General features: G+C 39.7%; 1 protein-coding gene across 1 annotated transcript in view; it reads left to right on the forward strand.

Moving 5' to 3' along the window:
- The window catches only part of TIAM1 (T cell lymphoma invasion and metastasis 1), a 290,505-nt gene that overhangs the window by 151,037 nt on the left and 112,394 nt on the right, over positions 1-27,074 (forward strand). The window contains exons 3-4 of the mRNA XM_030579292.1: positions 14,304-14,482; positions 20,785-21,761. Coding sequence (XP_030435152.1) covers positions 20,796-21,761 — 966 coding nt within the window. The 5' untranslated portion in view covers positions 14,304-14,482; positions 20,785-20,795. The remainder of the gene's footprint in view (positions 1-14,303; positions 14,483-20,784; positions 21,762-27,074) is intronic.

The following is a 27,074-nucleotide window of genomic DNA, read 5'->3' on the forward strand; positions in this document are numbered from 1 at the left end:
CAGATACCCCCTTCTCACCTCTTTTTAAAAATGATCTTGGGTGTCATGCTGACTGATCTTTCTCACCCACAACGTCCATTGACTGCAAAAGAAGCTGTGGGTGCTGAGTAACTCTCAAACTTAGGCTTATTAGGAGAGCTTGTATGCTACTGGTGATTATAAGTGAGAAGCTGCAATATCACCAACCTCAAATGTTTAAAAATTATGGGTCAGGCCTCAAAGTCATGCGAATTAAAAACAAACGAATAATACAGCTTTTTATTTGCCTTCTGATGTCTGAGCCTGGAGGGTTCACACTTTCCAGCTTTACTCCGTAACCATGAAGGCTAGAAACTTCCTTTAAACAATATTTTATAAATAATAAAAGCTGGGATTCTCCACTAGTCACATGACCCAAGGGCTTTCAGAAAAACAGCAAATATCATGAGGCTTATGATAAAATTGTGAGAATTGCGAACTCTGAATTTGAGAGACCAGCATGAAGTTATTTAGATGTTCATAGAAGCAAATTTGTTTTCTGCCATTCTCTCTCTCTTTCTTTTAACATTATAAGATTTTTATGAAAAAGAGCACTCTAGAATTATACAAACAGTTGCGTATACATTCAGGGCTAGTGGATTGTTAATGTTATAATGATTGTAGCCTAATCTTGGCATAAAACCATATTTGTCTTTTTTTTAAACCAAGGACAAAATTCTACCCCATTGACCCTTTTCTGTCCAGTGAAATCAGTAAGACTACTCACAGAGTAAGGTGCTACTCAGCATGAATAAAAGTGGTGGAATCTGCTCCCAAATTATTTCCCCAGTTATCATCATAATGGTTTTTGTTGTATTTTAAAATTATTGAAGAATCTCTAATTAAAATTACACCTCTCTTGTGATTTATTATGCTAATAAATATCTGGTCATCCTAAATGATGTCCCCATGTAATAACTGATGGAGCAGGATTTGAGATTGTTGTAGGATACATATCATTCTTATTTTAAGTGTTAAATGATTTTTGTTTCTAATTTGATTAATCATATCAGGTATTCTCTAGCTCCTCAAACATTTCAGACTTAATTCTGAGATTTAATAATTAACCCTTAATGGCTTGTAAATCTGTGTAAGATTTCAAAGAAAGGAAGCCAATAAACTGTTTCTATTATAAATCTAAGACCCCAGATCAAGCAAACAGCATAAACCTCAGCAACAAATCACAGTTAGTGGATTTATTGTTTGCTATACCAAAAACTGTATAAATGTCAGTAGCTAATTGCAATCTTACATATGTCACCCTGGGGGTGCATAGTGGTGCTTGGCCATATTACACAAGTTGGAATTAAAGGTCACTTTTCTCCAACCGAGAAGTGATCTAACAGAGTCCTCTTCTGAACTTAAAGTAATGACACAATTTTCTGTAGAGGTACAACACGTTTGGTTGCTTTTTGGATGCCTTATATACATATCATTACTGTGGGAATTTGATGTGATAGCAAAAGATGTTAGGTGAGATGTCAACATGGATTGATTAAAATTGTAGCAAGTGACATAACTGAAGATTTGTCTAAAGCATAACACTTTTTCATATATGATATTTTTGGGAAGGAGTTTGAAGACAAAAAGATACATGGGTATACTTTTGAGAAGAATGTGTGGAAGCCAGAATAGCGGTTCTCTTGTCTGTTATCCCTTTGTTGTTTCCGGTGTGGAAATAGGTGAGGGAAAGGGTGGAGGAAAGCTAGGTACTTCACTGAAGAATTTCCAGTTGCAAGTAAGTGAGCTAGTAATCAGCAAAGTTGATCCAAATTTCTGACTATTAAAATCACATTATCTCTCCAAAGGCCTGATACACAAAGGCCTTTGAAGTCAATTTCCATCAAATTCATTGGGCTTTGGATCAAGCCCAAAAAGAAGACCGTAAGAGAGTTGTCTACTGACACACCAGCAAAGTTGCTGGACTACTTATGTAGCAACCTGTTCTGAAATACTGAAATTGGCTAAGAGCCTCTTACTGAAGAAAAATAAATTGTTTCAGCAGTGTGAATGGGGGCTATTTGTCTCACATCTTAGGTTTCTGGTGTGTTTTGTTGTTGTTCTGTTTGGAGGAGTTCATCTTCAATGTAGCCTGAGATTGGCAGTGCTGTGGCGTAGAGCATCAGCCATAGTGTAGCAAAAATAGAATAATCACATTGTGCCATGTTTGAACAACTAACCCGGGGCTTCAATGAAGTGTCTAAACAGTGAAATTCCACTTAACAGGGACTGATGAAGAAAAGAACAGTTTTGCTCTGCTGTAGAACTGAAAGCACTAAGGCAGGTGTGAAAAGAAGTATAATGCTTCCCAAGCACAGGTGTGTAAAATGGTAAGATTGAGGTTGTGTCTACATGAACGGTTCTGTGGCACAGCTATATGCCCGTCAGGAATCACACCTCTTCACACCCCAGACTGATAGAGCTAAGGCAGCAGAAGTCAGCAGGTTAGCCCTTGCCTGTGCTATGGCACCCTCCTTAGATTTCTGCATTACATAGAGATGTCTTTGTCCTCATTGGCCCAATGACTTCATGCACAAGAGGTAACTTCACCATATTTAACAAGATCAAAAGCTGTTTGAAAAATGGAGAAAATAAAATGTGAAATATTTTATTGGTTTTTCCTCCTTTCGGCTCCATTTTCCCCGTTTCCCCTCTTTTTAAATTTTGCTTCTAAAAAAGGGTTGGGAAAGGAAAAAAATATGGAGAAATGTTTTTTAAAAAAATTACATTTTCATTTTGGTTAAAAAAAAAAGAAAAATGTTTGACCAAAAAAAATTTGCATTTGAAAAATTTCAACTTGCTCTAATACTATGTGAGGGGCAGAGGGGTGAGGGTTTGCACTGGACCCCAAGAGAGAGACTGCTGGGCTGCAAGCTGAACTTTTAAGTTTACAGAAGCTACTGCAGGTTCCCAGAACCTCCACAAGCCACCAGATGGTCATGTCTCTGATCTTCTAATAGGGATTTGAGAATTGCAATTATATGAACATGTGCAACAGCTGGAAATCCTGTAAAACTGTGATCTTTTCGAAAGGGATATGAGGGTCAATAGGAGACCTGTGCAGACTGAAAAGTCTTCTTTTCTTTACATTCAAATGTAAAATCTCCTTTGTTTTCTGCCTTGTCTTTTGGGATATTAGAAGTATTGTACAGGGCTTTCTTTTAAATGTGATTGTTCCCGAAAAGCAACTTAAAAACGGCATCACCATCCTCTGTTTCCTGTTTGTCTTAGAATTTATATAAGATTACTGACAAAAATAAACTTCTCTTTAGCACCATAAAACAAATACAGCTGTGGGAGGGTGATGTTGGAACCCTTGATAGGGGGTGTAGAGTAAGAGGCTTTTGTGGAGGCTGTGACATGTGAAAGGAAGAAACTTTGATTTCAAAGTGGTAGAAAAAAAGAAAAAATACAGAAGTCCACGGTGCTATGTTAATACTCACACCAATGTAATGGAGTCTCTCTTCATGGTACAGCACCATTTTTAAACTGGAGATTATCACTCATGCGCGTGCACACACTCACACACTGACAAAGTGCAGCAGAACTGCGACAGTCACTCCTCAATTTTATGAATCCAGCCCTTTGTTTCTTGTGTGCAGTTTGTATGAATCCAGGAGCTATTTCCACTCTAGGATGTGTTGAATAATTTGCATGTAACTTGAGTATAGGTGAACAGGAGCAGTTTGTACATATCCAAATGTGGTCATGTATAGATTTACTCCAATTTATGTTTTTATTTGGGTTGGGAAAACTGCCACATAAAATATCAGTAGCTTTTCTCAGCTAATAAAATAATGTATCATTCTTTAAATTTAAAGTGAATGCTAGCTGTTTTTGTTTATTTTGGGTCACTTACCCGTGTGAGGCATTGAAATAATGAAATGACACATACCTTGCCAAAATATAAAGTGCTATGTAGATATACAGTATCCTCACCTGATGGAATTGCTGGTAATTTACTTCTCTGGCATTTCTAGTCCCAAAATGAAGAATTTTTAGAACCATTGTTGTAAATGGCAAAGAATGACTGCAGATGCAAAATGAATTCTAGAATTTCTTGACAAACATGAAGTACGCTAATATTATGGTGCCATGTAATGTTTGTTTGCTACAGGACTGTAACTTTCAGCAGCTTCTATATCTAAGAAAAGGATTCTTGACACACAGATTCAAGTAGAACAGATTTTTGCTGGCGACCTTATTGAAAGAAGAACTGCATCACAGCTGACACTATGCATTCTCCATTAACTAACTGGTTCTGTATTCAGTGAAACAGAACCTATAATGGTGTCTGTAATAGCACCACCTGCTGACTTCCCAGTAATGTTTCACACCCTTCTATTTGAAGATAAAGAGCACCTATCAGACCAGATCTTGCAATATTGAAATCTGAGTGGCGCAAAGGAGCTGGAATGTGGCCATAACTGTAATTGTAGTATGCTGTAATTGTCATTCTCCCCTCCCACCCTCGCAGGCAGGAACGGTCTCTGTTGTCGTAAAGCTGCACCAGCTGCATCCTTGCTCCAGCATAGAGGATATGTTAGGGACAGGAAGAGTCATGCTTTGGCAGGATGGTTCACTGGTCTGCTTAGCCAATTCTCAGCTGGTGCATAGTCTCTTAGGGACCATTCACAGCTGAAGTAATTGATGAGCAGCCCTAGGCCTTTCTGACTAATACTGAGGCAAGGGCTGCTGCGATAGAATCACAATTACAGAATCAGGGAGCCATAACCAGTTCCCTAATGGTCTCTGTCTCCCTTGCATTAGCGGATCTCAGTGCTAGTGAGAATCTAGCCCATCAAGTTTATTGTTACTAGATTTTTGAAATTTGCTATAAACCCAAAATTTCAAAACATTGCTACCACAACCCACATTACTCACATAGGAATTCCCTAATAATATTGATAATTTATTACCAACACATGGTTTTACATGCCAGTCAGGGCAGCACATAATAGTTAGTGTTTTTCAAATTCTCTGTTGATTCTGGCTATAAAATGTTATGTGTGGCCAAGGGTAAAGTCCTCCGATTGAACAAAAACTGTCATCTGGCCTGGGGATAGAACTTACTGTGTCAGAACCAGAATCAGTCAAGCTGAGGTAAACTTGCGATAAGAACAAATTTCTCCAGCTATGTCCCAATGTTCCTCTGCTGTCAGTGTATGCAAGGTAGGATCTTGGTGTGAGTAGTTTGGCTTTGACAATACCAGGTTGTTGCTGACCATCAGGGTTTTGAATGTATGCTCTTTCTCCTACCTGTAGAAAAAGGTAGGGGAGGTTGTGTTATTGTAATATCTGGACTGGTTGAATATGTTCTTCTTGACTGGTGTGTTGATATCGGGTCAAACCAGCAATATTCGATCCTTTCGCTTGACCTATTCTGCTTCGACATGGCCCCGAATGAATTATATTTATTATTCCAAATTTCAGTTATTATGGAACGTCATGCCTTTCACTTTCACAGATGGGCTCCTGTTCATTCCTCACAGAATGTCCAGAACTCTTTGCTTTATAGAGACACAACATTTTTCTTTTGGCTACTCAGCAAAAAATTTCCAACACTGGTAGACAACTAGCAAACTGTTGCAACTCTGATTGCTGTCATTTTCTTGTCCAATTCAGGTAAACTGGATATGACAATGTGAATGTATCCCTCAAAAGTCTCCTCCATATTGTCATGCTCTGTCAGAAATAATCTGCTTAAGATACTAGTGACTGGCATATCCCTTCTAGGTTTGTGTTTAATCACAGTCGTATTTTCTGCTGGTACAATTTCATTCATAGCTTTGGTGGTGCTACTACAAGAGGTTTTTTATGATGGCCTCCAAAGGCTTGCGGTTAGATAAGATTGTAACTTTTTGTCCTGTGCACATTGATGGAGGTGCTCCCTGTGAGACAACATTGCCTATATCTCTCTTTCAGTCTGTGCAGTTATATCTGTGTATGTGGGAGACTTCTATGTAGAAAACCCTGACTTCCCTGCTTGCGGGAACACAGCCCCGATCCTCACCTGAACATCTCTTATGTGTGACTGTACAGCTTCCAAAAAAAACAATGAGGAGTCTGATGGCACCTTAAAGACTAACAGATTATTTGGGCATAAGCTTTCATGGGTAAAAACTCACTTCTCCCCACTACTTCCATGGCCCCCATATCTGAGCACCTCACAATCTTCACTATATTTTACAACGCCCCCACACAATAGAAAGGTGCTGTTATGCCCAGTTTACAGATGGCAACTAGGGCACAGAGAGACTAAATGATTTGGCCAAGGATACACACGAAGTCTGTAATGGAGCAGGGAATTGAACTCAGGTTTCCAGCCAGTGACGTACCCACTGGACCATTCTTCCTCTCATAACTCGGCAGAGTACATGCAGTAGGGTGACCAGGTGTCCCTGTTTTATAGGGACAGTCCTGATATTTGGGCCTTTTTCTTCTATAAGCACCTATTACCTCTCATCCCCTATCTCGATTTTTCACACTTGCTGTCTGGTCACCCTAACCTTCACTGGCAATTAGTTGCTTTATTTTGATGAAGTCAGAATCTTACTGGGAATCAGATTGAAACTCAGAATCTTTCTTTGAGAGGTCCCCAAACACCCCGAAACTTCTGCAAAGTGTGGAATAAAACTTAAAGTAAATCACTACCCTTGATACTTTGCTTAGTTCAACACGACTTTTCAGTGGCCTCATTCAGTAACTGCTGCAACTTTAGCACTTTGTGTCTTGCGTAAATCGCTTTTATATAGCTGAGAAAATGCAACCAAAATACTGAAGTTGTTCTTATCATGCATTTGCTTGGATTTAACTTGACTCCTTTTTCTCTAGATCTCTCAAATGCCACATGTGAGGCTTCTTATCCCTCCATAGTATTCAAATTTTGGTACCTAAAATTAGACATCTAAACCCATAGTTAGACACCTCATTAAGTGGCCTGATTTCTGAAGGTGCTGGGCATCCATAGCTCTCATTCCAGTGTGAGCTCTGAGTACCCAGCCCTTCCTGAAAATCAAGCCATTTGTTTGGGTGCCTAACTATGGATTTACAGTAAATACTTTTGTTACCCAACTTTGACAATATTGGCCTTAATTATTTTCTGTGTCTTTTAAATCTTATGTCCTCCATTTATTTATGTAGTTGTACAATGGCTTCCCATTCACATAAGGAAAATGTTTCAACTATTAATATTAGTTTCTAAAATAGTATACTGTCGAATCTACATCTGTGCTCCATTTTTTACTTTGTGTTCTGAATATCTCTTACTGTGAGTAGTACTGTCACAGCCTAAGCTTCATTAGGTACTGGTCATTTGTGCATTTATCACTTAAGTAGCTATTCTCTTTCTATATGACATTTAAAAAAAAAGTCTTTCATGTGACTACTTTGGTTGTTGTCTAATATGTTTGACACACTGCTGTGCTGATATGTATCAGCTGTTCTCTGTTCACTTGGCACCAGAGAAAAGTATGTTTCAAGTTAATTTTAATAATAGTACATAACTTTAAGGTAAATAAAGTACAGCCAACTCTTATTTTACCTGCACTTTGGGGCATTTTTTTGTTTTTGTTTTGAGAAATCCAATTGACTTTCTGTAAACATGTAGACTGGCCAATAGCTACCCTAACTACACCAGAGAAGGCAGAACAGGTACTGCCACTCTCTCATTTCCTACAGCACCTCCTTTGCTTACTTGGTCTCTGCTTCCAAGCAAGATTATGAAAGCCCCCACTTCCCTGGAAGGGGCACATAAGCTCCTTTTAATTGCACAAGTGCTCCTCGGAATTCCATTCAGTTTCCCATGTTTTACTTATGGCTTACAATTTGAAATTAGGTTTCAGAGTAGCAACAGTGTTAGTCTGTATTCGCTAAAAGAACAGGAGTACTCGTGGCATTTTAGAGACTAACAAATGTATTTGAGCATAAGCTTTCATGGGCTACAGCCCACTTCATCGGATGCATGGAGTGGAACATATAGTAAGAAGATATATGTATATACAGAGAACATGAAAAGGTTGAAGTAGCCCTACCAACTGTAAGAGGCTAATTAATTAAGATGAGTTGTTATCAGCAGGAGAAAAAAATCTTTTGTAGTGATAATCATGATGGCCCATTTTAGACAGCTGACAAGAAGGTGTGAGGATACTTAACATGGGGAAATAGATTCAATATGTGTAATGACCCAGCCACTCCCAGTCTCTATTCAAACCCAAGTTAATGGTATCCAGTTTACATATTAATTCAAGCTCAGCAGTTTCTCATTGGAGTCTGTTTTTGAAGCTTTTCTGTGGCAAAATTTGTCTGTTACTGAGTGACCAGAGGTTGTAGGGTTCTCCTACTTGTTTTTGAATGTTATGATTCCTGATGTTAGATTAGTCTCCATTTATTCTTTTGTGTAGAGGCTGTTCGGTTTGGCCAATGTACATGGCAGAGGGGCATTGCTGGCACATGATGGCATATATCACATTGGTAGATGTGCAGGTGAACGAGCCCCTGATGGCGTGGCTGATGTGATTAGGTCTTATGATGGTGTCATTTGAATAAATATGTGGACAGAGTTGGCATCAGGCTTTGTTGCAAGGATAGGTTCCTGGGTTAGTATTTTTGTTATGTGGTGTGTGGTTGCTGGTGGGTATTTGCTTCAGGTTAGGGGGCTGTCCGTAAGAAAGGACTCATTTGTCTCCCAAGATATGTGAGAATGAGGGATCATCTTTCAGGATAGGTTATAGATCTTTGATGCGCTGAAGAGGTTTTAGCTGGGGCTGAAGGTGACGGCTAACGGTGTTCTGTTATTTTCTTTGTTGGGCCTGTCCTTTTATTAGGTTACCCTGCTTCTCTTCTAATGCATAAGTCTCTGCTGATTTGCCCTCTGGGAGGGAAAGAGATTTTCCCACCATTAATAATGCGAGGAGGAGGAAGGGAGGGAAACTGAAAATACGTAAAGATACTCTTGAAAACAATGTTACCCAGATACCACAGTACAAAAATAACAGAGCACTGAAAAGGTAGCTTTTCCCTTCACTGGGTTCTTGTTCTCCTCCTGCATAGATTCACCACTATGACCCCATGGAAGCTTGTTAACACCATTTTTCTGGTTTTGTTGACTTTAACTGTGATTCAAGGATGTTAACTGTCAGTTATTATTGAGATTGCAGGTCTCCTGAGAGGGCTCATTTTTGTTTCTATTTATAGATTTGTGTGAGTGTTGTTCGAGCTGGAGGAATAATTTATTTGACTAGTTTAACTTCATTTTCTGTTAGTGATTTCTTCATGAACTGACCGTGATTTTCTTCAAATGGAGTCATTATTCAACATTTATTTTCCAAATAGCTCCCATGGAAAATGTTGAGTCTTGTGGCTTGCTAGTGAGCAGTTTGTTTCAAATGTTTGAAATTCCAGCTCTGTTGGTCAGTTTTGATAGACATGTATTGCACTTCTCTTCTCTGGCCAAATGAGCATATTCCTTCAGGTCAGGTGCTAATCGGCTAAAAGTTAAAACATCACTTTCAATGAATATTTGCCAATATTGGTTTAAAATTCACTGTTTCCACAACCAGCAGGGTGGTTTGCTGCAATATTTACCAAAACAAAACTCAGACAGGGCATAAACACATCAAACTGAATTTTTTTTTTAAATCAGCTAGACCATGCAGTGCCTTGCTGCCGAGCTTGGAGCCTCGGTGCTGTGCATTGACTTAAAGTTACCACTCACGTTAGTGAGCTCTTTGCATGGTAGTGAAGGGACATGGCCTCTAATTACAATTAAAGGGTCTAAATCTCCACTCCCTTACTCTGGCTTTGCACCAGAATTACATTGTCATAAAACTGGTGTGGTGGTATGGAGAATGCAGCCCAAAGTTACTTATTGATATTTAATATTTTCTATTTGAAATGGCTATGTGGTGTCCTCCATCGATCTGTATAAACTGTGGAAGTTTATAATAGAATTACTGTGCACTTCATAGAGTGGGGTAATGGTTTGGGCTAATTATTAGTTTGTCTCACATCAGTAGATGTACTTTTGAAATGTTACTACTTTCTAAAGATGTCTTTGTATTATAAAATAAGGAAGTGAAAATATAATTTAAAAATGTTTATAATTCTCATAGCCATCTTTGAATGACAAGAAGTAATGGTGGCAAAGAGTTCTGTGGCACCTTATAGACTAACAATCGCATTGGAGCATGAGCTTTCGTGGGTGAATATCCACTTCGTCGGATGCATAGTAGTGGGAGTAATTCTGCAGCAAGGGAGATTTAGGTTGGATATTAGGAAAAACTTTCTAACTATAACTATAACTTTCTAACAATATAAGTTCTGGAATAGGCTTCTCAGGTAGGTGGTAGAGTCCCCATCATTGGAAGCTTTACACTATCCCTCACGGGGCTCTCTGTGGTTCACATAATATTTGCATGTTGTTGTTGTTGTTTATTATTATGTAATCCCATATTTCAAAGTTCTGCACTTGAATAAATTGCTGCTATTTTTATATAGTCACCTTTCTGACTATAACCTCATTTTTAGGGACCTTACATCCAAAGACACTGGGTTGATGGTTGCAGTGTCAGTGGCCTAATTTTTAGCGCACACAACTTAAGTGGGAATTTTGGGTGCTCATCCTCTTAGAAATCAGGTGGCCTGATTTTTCAGGATACTTTTTCATAGTTATTAATTAATACTCACAAGTTAATTTGGCCCAAATACCGCAAAGAACATTTACTCAAAGGGGGCCACACTCATGAGTAAAAGTTATGTACATGGATGCATGTTTCCAGGAACCAGGTCTGAGACTGCAAATTTAGGGTCTTTTTTAAACAAGTAGTTTGAAAAACTACATTTCAGATTCATTTTGTTTTGTTTTAACTTTCCCTCTAGTTGTTTATGACCGAAACATCAGCATTGAACATGGTCACTGACAAGTGTGTACTTTTGGGTCAGTAAAAGCACATCCATACCATATGCATCAGTGTGTTATGTCATGCCCATGAATAGGCCATCAACACCCTGCTTGGTTCCATGCTCCACTAACGCTGTAGCGTCCTGCAGAGCACTGAGCGAATGTGCTCTGGGGGGACGCTGCCATAGAGGGAATGAAGTCACCAGTACTGAAGACTAGTCTACACTAGAAGTGCTACAGCAATACAGCTGCACCCGGTAGCGCGTCTGATGGAGAAGGCTCTCACGTCGGCATACTAAAGCCAGCTCCACAAGAGGCAGTAGCTGTGTCGGCGGGAGAGTGCTGTCCACAGCAGCGCTTCAGTCACTATAAGTTATATTGCTCAGGGAGGTGGCTTATTCTCATCCCTGAGTGATGTAAGTTATACCAACATAACTTATAATGTAGATAAGCCCCAAGTTTCTGTTCAGAACCTAGCTGCTCCTCTCATGAGTGTGTGTGTCCCATCCCTTTCGCCTGTGGGGAATCATGTCCCTTCTGTGCCACTCCTCCTGGGGAAAGAGCAGACCTCATTATTCCCATGAAGACCTTTCTGCCAGAAGTCAAAATCTGCACCTGGCTTGGGAATGTTGAAGAACTTCTGCTCTTGAAGAAAACCAAAGAGTGAGATGAAACAATAAACTGGTGGTTGGGGTGTTTTCTAAGGTGTATTAGAGGCAAAGTTAAGTATTAAACTGATTTTTTTAAATGGATTTTTGCATTTGGAAGAGTTCCGTAAATTAGTAATAATAACTAACAGGAGCTGACTCTGTTGGAAAAGAATCATGAGATAATGATACATCCTCAAGGAAGCGTGTGTGCACATGCATATTGATATAGATGTAGATAGATATAAAGATATAGATAGAGAGAGGGAGAGTAAGCCAATTCCCCAAGTGTAAACACCCACTTGAATTTTTTCCCCTTTGAAAAAAAAACTCTTTCCTTTAAGTGTGTTAGTGCTGAGATACTAAAAGAGAATTATTTGGTTTAGAGCAAAGACTTCATATGAAACAGTCAACGTTATTATTATTATTACTATTATTTTAATTCTCCTAAAAGTGACTAGGGTTCTGATCTTTTTTTTTTTTTTTTTTTGGCCAGATTTCACTTTGGAGCAGATTATTTCAGATGAATAACAAACTCTTCAAAAAACAACTTGAGAGTGAAAAAGCGGATAACAGTGCACTACAGTTTAGTTTTCTTTAAAAATAACTTATCTGTGGCAAATATAGATACAGCAGGGAAAAAATCCAAAGATAAAACTTTTTTTTCTTAAAAAGTAAAGCATGTTACATACGATTATTTCCTACGTATGAGATGCAGGTGGCAGAACACTTGCTTGTAGGACCTTGTTTTCCATCAAGAGTCTAACCTTGTAATTATTGTCAGCTGGCATGATAATGAGTCCATTTCATATAAATGAGCTTCATTTTATTAATTTCTGCCAGCTTCTGAGCAACACATGAACTTCTTTTCAGCTCTCAACCAGCAGCCTGGGGGACTGGGGAGTACGAGGGAGACATAAAGGAGAAGGAAGAAAATTAGAATTTTTTTAATTTAAAAAAGTGAGAGTTACCAACTCCTTCCTTTTGAAAATCCATCCAAGCGAGGATAAAAATTTACTACCAAGTTGCTCTAACAACATGAAGGGCATCACTGACCTATTCTGAATTCATTGTTCTTGTAATCTTTTGAAAATATGTAAGACCCATGTAATGACTCTGTTTCAATGCTTCTTGATGATCCACTTCTTTCATTTGCCTCTTCGCCTTGCAACTTGGCTGCATAAAGGAAATGTAATGACTTCAGGGCTTGATCCTGCAAAGCACTGAGTACCCAAAGCTCCCACGGAGTTTATAGTACTCAGCATCTCACAGGATTGGACCATAAGGGTACATCTACTGCAGCTGGGAATGAGCTTTCCAACGTGGGAAGATGGACTCGTGCTGGCAGGGCTTGAGCTAGTGCACTAAAAAACAGTAGTATGGACATTACGGCTCGAACGACAACTCCAGCTCTCAAGCCCCACCTAACCCCTGCTTCTGAGCTTGGGTAGCTAGTCTGAGTCTCCACTGGAGCTGCAATGTCCACACTGCTGTTTTTAGCATGCTAACGTGAGTCTGTGTGCCTAAGCGGGGAGGCTTGCTCACAGCTGCAGTATAGACATACGCTAGTGTCTAAGCCCTCGTCCAGACTAACCCGCGGCATCGGCGGGTTAAAATCGATTGCTCGGGGATCGATATATCGCGTCTAGTCTGGACGCGGTGTATCGATCCCCAAGCGCGCTTACATCGATTCCGGAACTCCGGAATCCGAACAGAGTTCCGGAATCGACACGGAGAGCCGCGGACATCGATGCAGCGCCGTCCAGACTGGTGAGTACCTCGATTTTAGAAATTCGACTTCAGCTACGTTATTCTCGTAGCTGAAGTTGCGTATCTAAAATCGATTTTAATTCCTAGTCTGGACGTGGCCTAAGGAACATGTGGGAATGAACTTTTAAATGGCATCAGGCCAAGGCACAGTCTAGGAGTTCGATCCCGCGTGCATGCACATACACACGTGAATAACCCTGAAGTTACTTTTGTGTGTTTGTGTAAGTGAGTGCAGCATCATTTCCTGGTCTGTTCCTTTCGTGTGTATAGTTTACTTCCACAATATACTCTGTGTGTGTAAATTTTCTGTGATCTCTGACTCCTTTCTAAAATTGTTCATTATACCAGTGCTTGTATTGCTGTCCATTTTAGTAAATTGTACAGATTTAACTATTGTTTGTGTAAAAAAAAAAAAAAAAAAAGAGAGAGAAAAAAAAAGTCAGGACCTCTTCCTTAACCTAATTGTAAGCCATCTTCAAGCAGAAGGAAATACAAAATAGCCATGCACAGAATTCTGAGGGGAGTGTTGAGTATCTTTTATGAGGGACCCTGTTTAATTGCTTTTCTCTCTTGCACCTCCTCAAAAACCAACCAACCAAAACTAGAAAACCCAATACAAATGTAATTTTTCTGACCTGTCACCGAGACCCTCCAGTCCTGTGTCATTCTGTTTGCCCTCAGCAGTCTCTTGTCAATTTCTATAAAATTCTTTATTATAAAAAGTGGTAAGAAAATGAATGGAGTTCATACCCTCGGTTTGGCTTCATAAAGTGTTAGACTGAGGTTGTCAGTGATTCTGGTATTGTCAGATTTTTATATATATAATTTAAATACAGAATTTAAGCACTGTATTATATAATGCTTCTTAGGCAAGTGATGAAAACAGGACTTGGCAGAAAATGTCCTGCTTTCTAACCATTTTTGCTAATCCTTTGCCTATGTCTTTTTTCCTCCCTCTCTCTCACCAGGTTTTTGGCATATATTCATAGACTCTGACGAGACAATAATGGAGGCGCTGAGTGGCAGGTGCTGACAGATTCTGTGGTTCCAGTAAGGGTTCATTTTGATATCATTTGCAATTCTATACATCTAAATGCCACAGTTCTCTTGGGGAAAGTTGCATTGGCTACCAATATTGCCTTGTAAGGTACGTGTGTGTCTATGTATTTTCTTTAGGAGTTTGCTGTGTATTGTTTGTGGGAGGGGAAAATTTGGAGAAACTGCATGTTGTTTATAGTTACGCCCATTTAGCAATGCAAAAGCATTAGAATTTCTATCAAGCCGCTACTGATGACATCCTTTCCTCCCTCTACCTCCTTGCCTCCCATGTTGTCACCCTGCTTTTGAGTTGCTTGCAGGGCCTTTTTGGAGTACATCCCATGCTTTAACATATGTAAAGTGGATTATAAAAAGAAATGTCTGACTAAAAAGCTCTTAATTCAAAACAAAGAAATATTCCATTGCAGTTTCTGAGAAACTCAAAGGTATAAGATTACTCTGAAACTTCAAACTCTTTTGGGGAAAAAAGAACCTTTTAATTGCCATAAAATGTGTGTATTCCTTTTGAGTTACTCTTGTAAATTGTTCTAATTCTATATGGTTTTTGTGAGTTGAGTAAAAATCTTTGTTGTTGGTTTGCAGAATTTAGTAAAAGTTCATTTCTGTAGAATAAGTTCTTGCCGTTGATTTTATCATTGTTCTGGTTTTCACAGCCTCCAGACTCAAACTCCAGGAGAAAAATAAAGATTTGTTACCAAGACCTCCCACCAGAATCTAATTTTAAATTTGCCATCTGTTGTATTGTGAGGTGCTTCAAATTTAACTTGGAAGTTAATAAATTTCATCCTTTCCTCTGCAATCTAAAAGTTCAGTTTGTCAAAAACTTGCGAGCTATTAAGTTAGGTTTATTTTCTGTAATTGCTATCATGAATATTTTCTTGGAGAAAAGGAAGAAGAAGAGAGAAAGGAAAAATAATGTACTGAGAAAAAATGAAATTTGAAATGGGACTTCAACCAGTATCATCTTGAAAATCCTCTTTCTACATAGCAATATTTTATTTTAAACTAATTCAAGGAGAACTCCACAATTCTTTTAGTTTTATTTCTCCATCTACATCAGTTAGTTTACAGGGAGCATTGTTCTCCCAGAGGTTTGTTGTAGAATGTATACTTTTTCCTAACTGATATTCTGTTTGTGCCATCAGTCTTAAGCTTTATTTTTCCAAACTAATAACATTTTTTTAAAATTGTTACTTGTGACATGTTCTGTATGCCTCAATCTTTTGTTAGCTTTGGAAAAAATTCCGAATAGATTTTTGACATGTTGCTTCCCCTTACTCTGCTTTACAGCCCTTTTTAAACATTGAGGCAAGTCACCACTGATTTATGTGGCATCCTATTGCTACCTTGTACGGTGCTCAAATAGGCATCTTTTGATTCAGTTAATAAGCTAACAATAGCAACTCTTTGTCTTCTTAATGTCTCTATATAACTCCCATTAATTTTACTCATGTTCTGATTTTGAGACAGGTTGTTTTATGACTACTTCAAACACAGTTTATTCTGACCTGGCTCAGTTCTGCATACTCTTACTTAAGATCAGACCCTGCTCTGATTGAATTCAATGGGATTAGGAACAGGACTATTTAAATCATCGTTACTCACTTGAACAGTGACTCAGGGCTAATCGCGTAAGCAATGGTTTGCAGGATTTGGAGACTTTCATTGTTAAGTAAAACCCAAGTGTCCATCAACTAAGCAGACAATGGTCAATTCCTTACAGGAACGTGGTTTCCTGTCAGTATCTAGCACATAAACTTTTCATCATGTGAAACAGGTTGGTAAACATTCCTGTGAATGTCTATGTTCATATTCCCAAGGATGTTAGTGCGAAGAAAACCATTATCGCAGGTGCTGAGTTTTTATCTGTGTAGAAAATGCATTACTCTTTGCATGAAAGCATTTTCTAGCCATCTGTTTTACTCACAGAATACAGGCTTATCCTCTTGTTTCTTTTCTTGGCAAAATTTTTTGTTTGTTTTCAATTTTGCATGATTGTGTCCATTAATGTTACATTGGGACTGTGGCACATAACGATCGTTTGCTGAACTGACAGAATGCTGTGCCTCCGGTTGCTCTGTTCATTGAGCAAGTGATGCATTTGCTGGTCTCTGGGGGGCTAAGTCTCTGTACACTGAGTGGTACTAAGAACTTTCTGGCCTTTCTGCAGATTTCTGTCTTTAGTTAGAGAGCTACTCTTTTCAATCATGTTTTAAACATAAAAATCTTTAATTCTTCTCAAAATGACACCAAAATGGTGGTTATCTTTCTTGATAATGGGGAAGATGACAGTGTAAAGATCTGCTTCTGCAGCCAGTGAAAATCCTTTTAAATGAAATTGTTGTTAGCAAGCGTTTTAAAGTCAGTGCAGCAAAAACCTTTCCCCTAGAGATTTCCTTCTACAAGGCTTAGAAGTGAGATCTGTTTTAGACCCAACCTGCAAAGACAAAGGGCACCTTTGTGCTATCTGAGTCGCATTTAAAGGTTTTGAAAACAAAAGATAACGTAACTAACATTCATCTTCTGTTCTGACGAGATCAGAACAATCTGGAATAACACTTACGCTTAAGACTCAATTTAAATAATAAACCCTGTTCTTCAGCGGTTGATAACTCTATCATTTTAACATACATTGGGCTGAAATTTGCTGAGTGCATTTGTTTTCCTAAACCATGGGTAAATCCCCAGCCTCATAGGGTCTGTCTGCACCGCAATTAAAAACTCGCAACTGGCCTGTGCCAGCTGGCTCAGGCTAAGGGGCTGGTTAATTGTGGCGTAGATGCTTAGTTTGGGGTTTGGGCTCTAGGACCCTGTGAGGTGGGGTGGTCTGGCTCGGGCTGCATAGAGGTCAATGGGAGCTTTGCCATTTACTTAAGTGAGTCTGGGATCTCACTCCATGTGGTTTAATTCCTTCAGTCATTTTTATTTTAGATACAGAGATGTCAGAATGTTTTAGGTAGTGCCCATCCCCCTTTCTGCCACACAGATTTTTAGCAAGTCATAACTAAAACGTGACATAACTATGGAGCTAGTTACACCTCTACCCCGTTATAACGCGACCTGATATAACACAAATTTGGATATAACGCAGTAAAGCAGCGCTCCGGGGGGGGCGGGGGGGAGGCTGCGCACTCCGGCAGATCAAAGCAAGTTCGATATAACGTGGTTTCACCTATAACGCGGTAAGATTTTTTGGCTCCTGAGGACAGTGTTATATTGAGGTAGAGGTGTAGTTGTATAGGGAAACTCAAAAGCATACTAGCTCCTATTTTGACCATTTTCCAGAGCATCCCAAAAAAAATACAACCCCACCAGAAGTATTTGATAGTACCTAGAGCAGAATTGTAAGTATGAATGTTTATCAGAATTGATTCAGTAGTTTCTGTGTAATCTATGTGAGGCTAAATAGGTTCTGTGCAGTAGCTGACATTGTGTATTCAGATGGTTAATACATATACACAATCATATTCATTCTATGAGCATCTGATTCAATAAAGTATGGCACATGCTTATAATGGAGAAACCCACTGCCCTTAGGTATAAACCCCGCCCCCATTATCTTGCTTTCTAGACACCATTTGCTGTTTTTCTCAAGTCTAATATAGCTGCCTCAAAACCAGAAGCTCTTTGCCCTGTGATCCCTCTTAAAGAATTGTGTTTTTTGTCTATATGTAAATAATTGTACACCATTTTCTTTGTGTTTGTGTATTTATTTTCATATTAAATTTTGTACAATTTTGTATTTTAATACATACTTGACTTTGCTCCTGGCCAAAACAGCTACTTTTCTTTTAAAATTTAAAACAGAGATTATTTATTTCATAATTTTGTATCAGTGCTGCAAACAATGCTATTATCCAGTTACTATAATTGTTCTTTTCTGGTCTTGAGTCTGGTCTTACTTATGTCAGTGTAATGCTGGTATAACTTCATTGACTTCACTGAGTTACACTAACCTACTTGAGAAATGAATAGGCTGTGGGGGGCAAATTCTTCCTTGGACTTATCAGCTGAATTACACCAAGAATGAATTTAGCTGTTATGTTTGCAAAAGCCCTTGCATAGAGGCATTGGTAGACCCTCCTACAAGATGCATCTGTTCTGTCCTTTTGGGTCTCAAGGAGCCTGGTGTAAGTACTTTTTAGCATTTTTGGAGAGGATGCTGAGTGGCTCTGACTCCTAACTCAGTTTTTGATGTCTAGCAAATGTCTTTACAAGTCTCTACCAGCATGTCAAAATAAGATTTAAAAAAAATGATTTTTTTTAATACTTTGGTCATATAACTCACACATTGGAATCCGAGTTACTGTTGTTATTTCTTATTCTACATATACTGAAAAACTGTGGTATAGTATCTTACATACTAAAAATAACCCAAAGAAAACTAAATACAATGATATTTAATTATTGTTGAGGCTTTAAAACTTATAGAAACAAAATAATGGTCTAAAGCTTGTCTAGATGTAATAAAGCACACACCTAGGACTGACTTTTTTGAAGGCTTTTATTAGGGATCTTCAGCCCTGTTTCTTAAAGCGTTGTGCAGTTATTTAGCTGCAAATTTCCCCTTAGTCAGCAGGAGTCATGTTGTTCCAACTCTACGTACGACTTTGAAAAGTCACCTATAATGTTGTTATAAAGTAACCTTGTCAAGGTTGTTAGGCCTAGAAATTGACCTGCTTTCCTTGTGACTTTCTGACAGCACACCAGAGCATGTTTCCTCTGAGAGGGGATGGCTTGAAAGCACTAGTTTGCAGGATTCTGGGAACATTAGTGTGCTCTTTTTTCTTTTTCCTGGTGCAAGGATTGGCTTAAATTTTTTTTCAATCATTGGTACAAAGTATTAGAATGAGTTATGGGCCTCAGTGAGGATCTCCTTAGAATAGAGCTTGTAGAATGTGTTGCTGTGCAGCTGCATTTTGATGCCTTGTGTGCCAGTAGTGGTGTTGATAATTACAAATGTAACTCCATTAGATTTTTTTTCAATAATATATGATATTGCTCAAAGAGTAGAAATAAAGTATCGCTCCCCTTTAACCATCCTCTGGTAGGAACCTAAATATACATAATTTTCCGTTCTTTTAGTGTAGAGCAGGGGTAGGCAACCTATGGCATGCGTGCCAAAGGCGGCACGTGAGCTGATTTTCAGCGGCACTCACACTACCCGAGTCCTGACCACTGGTCCAGGGGGCTCTGCATTTTAATTTAATTTTAAATGAAGCTTCTTAAACATTTTAAAAACCTTATTTACTTTACATACAACAATAGTTTAGTTATATATTATAGACTTACAGGAAGAGACCTTCTAAAAACATATGACTGGCACATGAAACCTTAAATTAGAGTGAATAAATGAAGACTCAGCACCGCACTTCTGAAAGGTTGCCAACCCCTGGTGTAGAGCATAGGTTCTGACCCAAGGGGTCATGAACCGGTATTAGGAGGGTGCAACCACCCTGCAATTCCATATTGCTAAATGAGGAACTCCTGCTTCAGTGAGAAGAGATTCTGGTATGGAAATGAGATGTTAATTTTTACAGTTTACATTATTGGCCAATGTTGCATTGAGGATTAACTGATTTTAATAGATTTAACTGATGTGTGTAAAACTGCGATTACTGATTTACTTTCATTATAAATTGGCTCACACTCAAAGCCACGTTCAGGGCCATATTCTCCTCTGACCTACATTGATGCAACCCCTGGATTCAGTAAAGTACTCTTGGTTTATATCAGGGTAACTGAGGCCCTGGGTTCCTACCTTGGAAAACTTCACTGGATTGTATTTGAGTTCACAAGTGATGTTGCAAACTGATTACATTTTATTATTGATCATCACTGTTAAAATAATTCTTGTTAGTTGCAACACGTTTCAGCAGATGTACATAGATCAGTTGTTCCCAAACTTGTTCCACCGCTTGTGCAGGGAAAGCCCTGGTAGGCCGGGCTTGTTTGTTTACCTACCGCATCCACAGGTCCAGTCGATGGCGGCTCCCAGGGCCCGGAGCAGCTGGAAGCGGTGCAGGCTGAGGGTCATACTGGCCACTGCTTCCAGCAGCTCCCATTGGCCTGGAGCAGCGAACCGCGGCCAGAGGGAGCCGCAATTGGCCAGATCTGCGGACGCTTTAGGTACACAAACGGGCCCAGACCGCCAGAGGCTTTCCCTGCACAAATGACAAAACAAGTTTGGGAACCACTGACATAGATCATAGATACATGACGACATGTATCTTTTAGCACTACTTCTGGATGAGAGAGTCTAGATTTCTTTTAAGAAACAGTCTCTTTCCTTTGTACAATCCATGAGAGTTACTGACAGGCATATTATATATATATATTGGTACATATATTAGCTGAAAGTTTAATATTTCCTGTTCTTTAATCTTGCAGACCGTAAAACCATGGGAAACACGGAAAGCCAAAATGTAGAGCATGCATTATATGGAGAGAAGCACACCAGCCTGGGACGGAAGCACACATCACGCTCACTTCGCCTTTCAAATAAAACTTCCCGACGGACCAGGCATGCTTCTTCAGGGAAGGTTATCCATAGGAACTCAGAAGTGAGCACCCGATCTAGCAGTACTCCTAGCATCCCCCAGTCACTGGCAGAAAATGGCCTGGAGCCTTTTAACCAAGAAGCCAATTTAGAGGACTTTGGAAGCCCCATTTGGGTGGACAGAGTGGATATGGGCTTAAGGCCTGTTTCTTACCACACCGATTCTTCTGTTACTCCTAGTGTGGACAGCAGCACAGTTCTCATGGCAGCCTCAGTGCAGAGCATGCCAGACACAGAGGAAAGCAGACTTTATGGGGATGACACTACATTTTTGGCCGAAGATGGCAGACAGCATCGATATTCAACAAACGGGACAACTTTCATGGAAACTGCAAGCTTCAAGAAAAAGCGTTCAAAATCTGCAGATATCTGGCGGGAGGATAGCTTGGAATTTTCGCTCTCTGACCTCAGCCAAGAACATTTAACAAGCAATGAAGAAATCTTAGGTTCAGCTAAGGAGAAGGATGGTGAGGGGATGCGAGGCACAGAAGCAAGCAACAGTCCCCAGCAGCTGGTCACCTGCCAGCGTGCCAATTCTATGAGTGACTTGTATTCTCCCAAAAACTCAGGTTCTGCAATAAATGGAGGCCCACGAAATACCTTTGGGGCTTATTGTCGGAACTTAGTGTCCGATATTCCAGATATTGGAAACCATAAGATGGCGTCAGCTACAGCAGAGGATACTCCTTCCTACAGTAATTACAATACACTCCCCTGTAGGAAATCTCATTGCCTTTCAGAAGGTGCCACCAACTTACAAATCAGCCACAGCAACAGCATGCAAGGCCGAAGGGCAAAAACTGCTCAGGTAATGCAGTTTCACTCTATTCCATTTAAACTTTTTGAAACTCTTTTTTAAGTACATGAATTTGCTTAACAGAAACAATGTTCTTTATTTAGATCACGATCACAGATGTTTCAAGTAAACTGTGGTATATTGGCAGCTCGATGTATGTTCTGTTTCCCTCCATATTTCTCTTTTTAAATAAGGAGGGAGTGGAACAAATGCCTTCAGTAATGGGTGTACTTTCATGAATGGTCTGTTCATAACTCATAGCTCCATTTCAATCATGGGGGAAGGGGGGGACGGGTGGTTTCCACTCCTTCGAGTCATTTCTCTCTGGGAAGGAGAAATCTGCAGTTTGCAGAGCGATAGGAAGATTATTCTGTTTATTTGGTGGTGCTTTAGGGTATCTGGTCAGAGCTTGATCTCTTACCATTCCTCTCATGGAACTCAAGTGCATCTTCCCCATGTCTCACTTTAACTATAATAGCCAGGAGCAAAAGAGGATCCTGAGGTCCATCCCCTCTTCCATGTTCCAATGCTGCTTCCAAGCCTCTCACCAACCTGATGGGAAGTACTGAGAATTCACCCTTGCCCCTCCGCACCCCCATCCATCAAAATTGCCCCTTGGATTGAAGCCCCCTCAACTTCCATTGATTTAAATGCCTGAATTTCAAAGCCCTGCAAAACATCACTCAGAAAACAGTGATCTTCAATGGGAAGAGATTGGGAATCCTGCAAGCACTTGGTCTGCTTGTTCTCATCTGTCAGGGATTAAAAAAGGAGGGGGAATAGTCACTGCACCAGCCAAGGAAGAGGATGGTGGAGGAAGCGCAGCTCCCCCAAGCCGGGGAGAGCAGAAGATACAGGGCTGTGCACTGTCCCCTCACACTCCATTCCTTTAACCCGTGGATCAGAGTTTTGGTTTGGCTCTTTATTATTTTGTTGTGTTGTTCTGTTTGAATGTTTCACTATATTAGCTGTGACACATCTGCTTGAGTTACGTTGCATTGGCCTGTGCTGCATATAGCAGCACATTGCATGTGGTAAATAGCACAGTATCCCTTACAAAAATAGAAGTAGTGCAGCATCAATGCCATGCATGTGCCATATGCAGCCATTGCAGGTGAAATATATTTGAATGCAGAGTGCATTTGGCACGCTGACCCTTCTTTGAGGGGTGGCATGGCTCCAAAATAGAAGGTTGATTATAATGTCTTCCCTGCTATGTATTGCTATCTGTGGGCATTGGATTGGAAGCAGAGCCAATAGACAGAAACAGAACAGTCCGAGAAGAGCCTGACCAAATGGGTCAAGCTTTGCTCTAGATAACGTGCTTTGGTGACTACCCTGATTTTACTATATGTTTTAATTTCAGTATGTATGTGGCACAGAGCACTCTTCATATCTTGTGACCTAGGGGGGGAAAAAAGCACTTTGAATGGGTGTGGGAAACTGACAGATTTGCATCCTGATGCTGAATTGAGCTTTTGGCAGCACACCACTTCAAGGGAGATTAGAACTGACAGCAATAGCCAGGCAGGTCACAGTGTACTGCAGTGTAGGTGTTAGGATCTGTTAACATGATGGGTCAATGAGAGGGCCACTAGAACGTGAAATGAACCCCAACCAAGTGACTGAAGGAAGGGCACCGGTTGGCACTAACTTGCAGAAGGTGACTTGAGGTGGGTTGTTGGATTAGTTGAAGATGTACTGCTTCTAAATATAAACATGACGTTCTAAAACAGATGCTGCAGCTTCTCACAGCAGAAGCTTTGTACTTCAATATAAGCTCTAGATTTTTGGAGGCATTTTTTGTAATATCAGCACAGAAACTCTTCACATTCTCAACAAGGCTATTAAAGAGAGCACAGGATGAAAAAAACAACAACAGGAAGCAAGAAACAGGTTGTCATTTAGAAGTAATAAACAAAGCATTTTCTATTCATCCAAAGAAAATTGTTAGGGTCAGCTTCTGCCTTACAGTTCTCTTCAGAGTGTATTTGAAAAGGAGAGCGACGCAGTTGGTAAATGCGGAAGTATTTTTTCTCCCCAATGTTTATCGTGTCATTAAAATATCCCCTTGAGGCACCTAATGAAAGTAATGCATTTGAGTCTCATTTCACTGGACATAGCCTGTGACATCACGTCAGTAGCTTGTATCATTAGACAGATCTCTTCCAATTTCAGACTATTGATCTAAAGAGACTCAGCAGCAATTATTTTAATAAATAAACTAAACTAAAATAAAAAATCTGAAAGGGTTGGCATACCCTCCAGGACCCTAACCCCAACAGCATGCAGTAAAGCTAAGGTTTATTTTTAGCAATAATCTTTGTTAGTCCAGATTTGTCTGTGGTGAGACCAGGAAAAAGGTTTTAATATGTTGCTTTATTTATAAAATACAGCAAAAAGGAAACCGCAATGGAATAAATGAAAAAGCTACTTCCTTGGTGAGTCTGATGAGATAGTTTTGGGGGATGGAGGGAAAGGAGAATTGTGGAAACACTAGAAATCTATGAATCAGAGGACCTTTTATGGTCCCCATTACGGTTGTATCCAAGTGCTGCACACAATCTGTAATGTATTTATCCTCACAATGCCATTGTGAGGTAGGGTAGTGCTAGTGCTATCATTCCTGTGGTACAGGTGGGAACTGAAGCCCAGCAAGACTGAAAGATTTGTCCAAAGTCACACAGGAAACATGTGGAGGAGTAGGGACTTGAACCCAGGTTTCCTAAGTCCTAACTGTGTGCTTTAACTACTGGTCCCTCCTTTCTGTCAGGTTTTTTGCATTATAATTGCATAAATCTTAGCACATTTTTCAGAGAATCCTTTTTCAGACACTTGCAGGTTTTCCACTCTCACCTGCTTTTATGATAACAGTGCCCAAACTCATAAGGTCCTGAAAGACTTTGGCAGGAAGCTCTTGTGAACACCCTAAACTCCCCAAGAGATCACTAGGAGCTGGAGATGCTGAGCACATGAGGGCTGAATTCTGCCATTGTTATGCATGCACATCTCCTACTGCATGTACATTGGCAAGGTTTACTCTTAATTTTTAACATGATCCAAGTTTTCAAAAGTGGCTGGTGATTTTTGTGAAACTCTGTTTTGGGGTGTTCATCCTGAGACATCTTAAAGGAGCCTGCTTTTCGAAAAGTGTTGAGCACTGTTGTTTGAAAATCATATTGCTTTAAGGCATCTCAAAACAACCGAGGCACCTAAGATCACTTTTTAAAAAGCAGAGCCATATATTTTTCAGGCTAACACTTGAGTCACAAGTTCTTTTGCTAGGCCTGGCAACAATTATGTTTTTGTGAAATGTGAATAGAATCTCTTTATCTGCCTCTTATTTCAGGAGAGAATAAACAAATTAAATGAATTTTTTTCAGTTTCTAGCAAAAGAAACAAAAGGTCAAACCTTAAAATTGAAACGTGGGAGTCACTTTTCTTTAATTGAGAGCTAGAACCTTTCAGCACTGGAGAGACAATTAATTTCAATACGTACAAGCAATTAATATTCAGAAAGTGGCTTTGGGGCACCCACACAGTAGTTCTATTTTTCCTTAACACTATAGATTCAGTTCTGCTGAATCAAGACTTCCAGCAGAGCTCTGCTGGGATCCTACTGAGCTTTTGGAACTGATGTGATGTAGGTGGAAAAAGCTTTCTGGGTTGGTGTTGTCACCCATTTCTGCTTACAGGAAGGCAAATTGCTGTTGTACACAGCTTATATCCCATTTGTCTCTCCTTCCACCCCCTCCAACTTTCAACTGAAGTTTTTGAGAACCCCCAGAGTGTTAGTTTTGGGTTTTTTTTACTGAATTCCAACTTGAATGGAGCAATTATTTTGTGTCCAGCCTGTATGTAAACATCTGCTGAGATTAGAACTACTTTTTTGGACCTGTTTTAAGCAGATGGTTTCTCCCTCCTTCCTTTTGTGGATTTTCAGCCAGAATCTTACTCTTGTGATCAATATTTCATTCACTATTGATAGCCCTTATAAATATCTCTGAAGTATAATTAGGGAGAGGAAGCAATTACCTTGAGATATGGTTTTTGTACCATCTCCAAGGTGTCCCTTCTACCTGATCACCATATAAAATTTGTAGTGATACTTTAGATTGAAAAATATAAATGTTGTGGGGGATGGTGACCACTGAAGTCTCTGGTAAACCTGAGGGCTTCCTACACTGAAGTTGGGTATTTGGTTTCAGATGAGACCCTGGGTGCTTTCAGTTTCCAGGCTGAGGCTGTGTCTACTCTACACAGCTCTTTGCGACATGGCTGTGTTCCTATAGCTGTGCTGCTAAAAGTCGTGCAATGTAGCCGCTGTTTGTCGGCTCTCCTGCTAACAAAAAACTTCTATCCCCAATGAGTGCTCTTGCCGACAACAGGCCGTTCAGACTGGCACTTGTCACAGCATAACTTTTGTCTTTCAGGGAGTGGCGGGTAACACCTGAAAGACGAAAGATTTGTCATTCAATTGCCAGTGTAGACATAGCCTGAGAGATAGTCAATCCTCAATAAGAACGTAAGCTGTCTTTTTTTTTTTTCCAGCAAGTGATCACCATTTGTCTAAAAACCATATATGGAGTATGGACTGACTGTTTCTATTTTTAAAAATTATAACTAATGGTCAGTAATCCAAGAGGTACTTATGGCCACATGTGGTAGCAGGATGGGTCCTTGTCCTCTTGTGACTGCTCCGCAAAGAGGTTTATATGTCTGTTACTGCTTCCAGTTGATGGCATAGTCCTTAAGTTCAAGCAGTAGAGACTCATGCTTTTAGCACTGAATGTTCTGCTTTCAAACACTCTGCTGGCCCAGGCTGGGCCATTTACGTAGGCATTGAGCTATTCCTTGACTCTAGGGAATAATAAGTCTCCTTTCGACATCTGTAGTGCATTGTTTGTTATAAAATTAAATAGGAAGAGAGTGAACAAATATCCCTCTTTAACCCCGTTGGACACTGAAAATTTCAGTGGTGAACCCAAACCTTGTTGGGTCTTGACACATTAAAAACCTTTTAGTCACTTTTGAAAATACCTTTGTTTACATTTTTAAGTCTCTGCAGGGATTCTGCTAATGGACCCAAGCCATTTCCCTGTGGAAAAGTTGTAGAGAATGCAATAGGGATGAAACCAGTTGGGTTCGATAGGAATTAAATCGGGCTGTATAAAAATCACTATAAAAACAGTTTATTAGAGAATTATAGCTGTCCTATAGTTTTGTTTGTTTTTTGTACCATCCCATAGAATTCTGTGCCAGGTATCTAATTTTTCATTACATTCTATAGCATGGTTAAAAAGAAAAACTGTAGAAAGATTACAA

Source organism: Gopherus evgoodei, chromosome 1 (assembly GCF_007399415.2).
Source record: "Gopherus evgoodei ecotype Sinaloan lineage chromosome 1, rGopEvg1_v1.p, whole genome shotgun sequence".
In the NCBI taxonomy this organism is placed as follows: domain Eukaryota; kingdom Metazoa; phylum Chordata; order Testudines; family Testudinidae; genus Gopherus; species Gopherus evgoodei.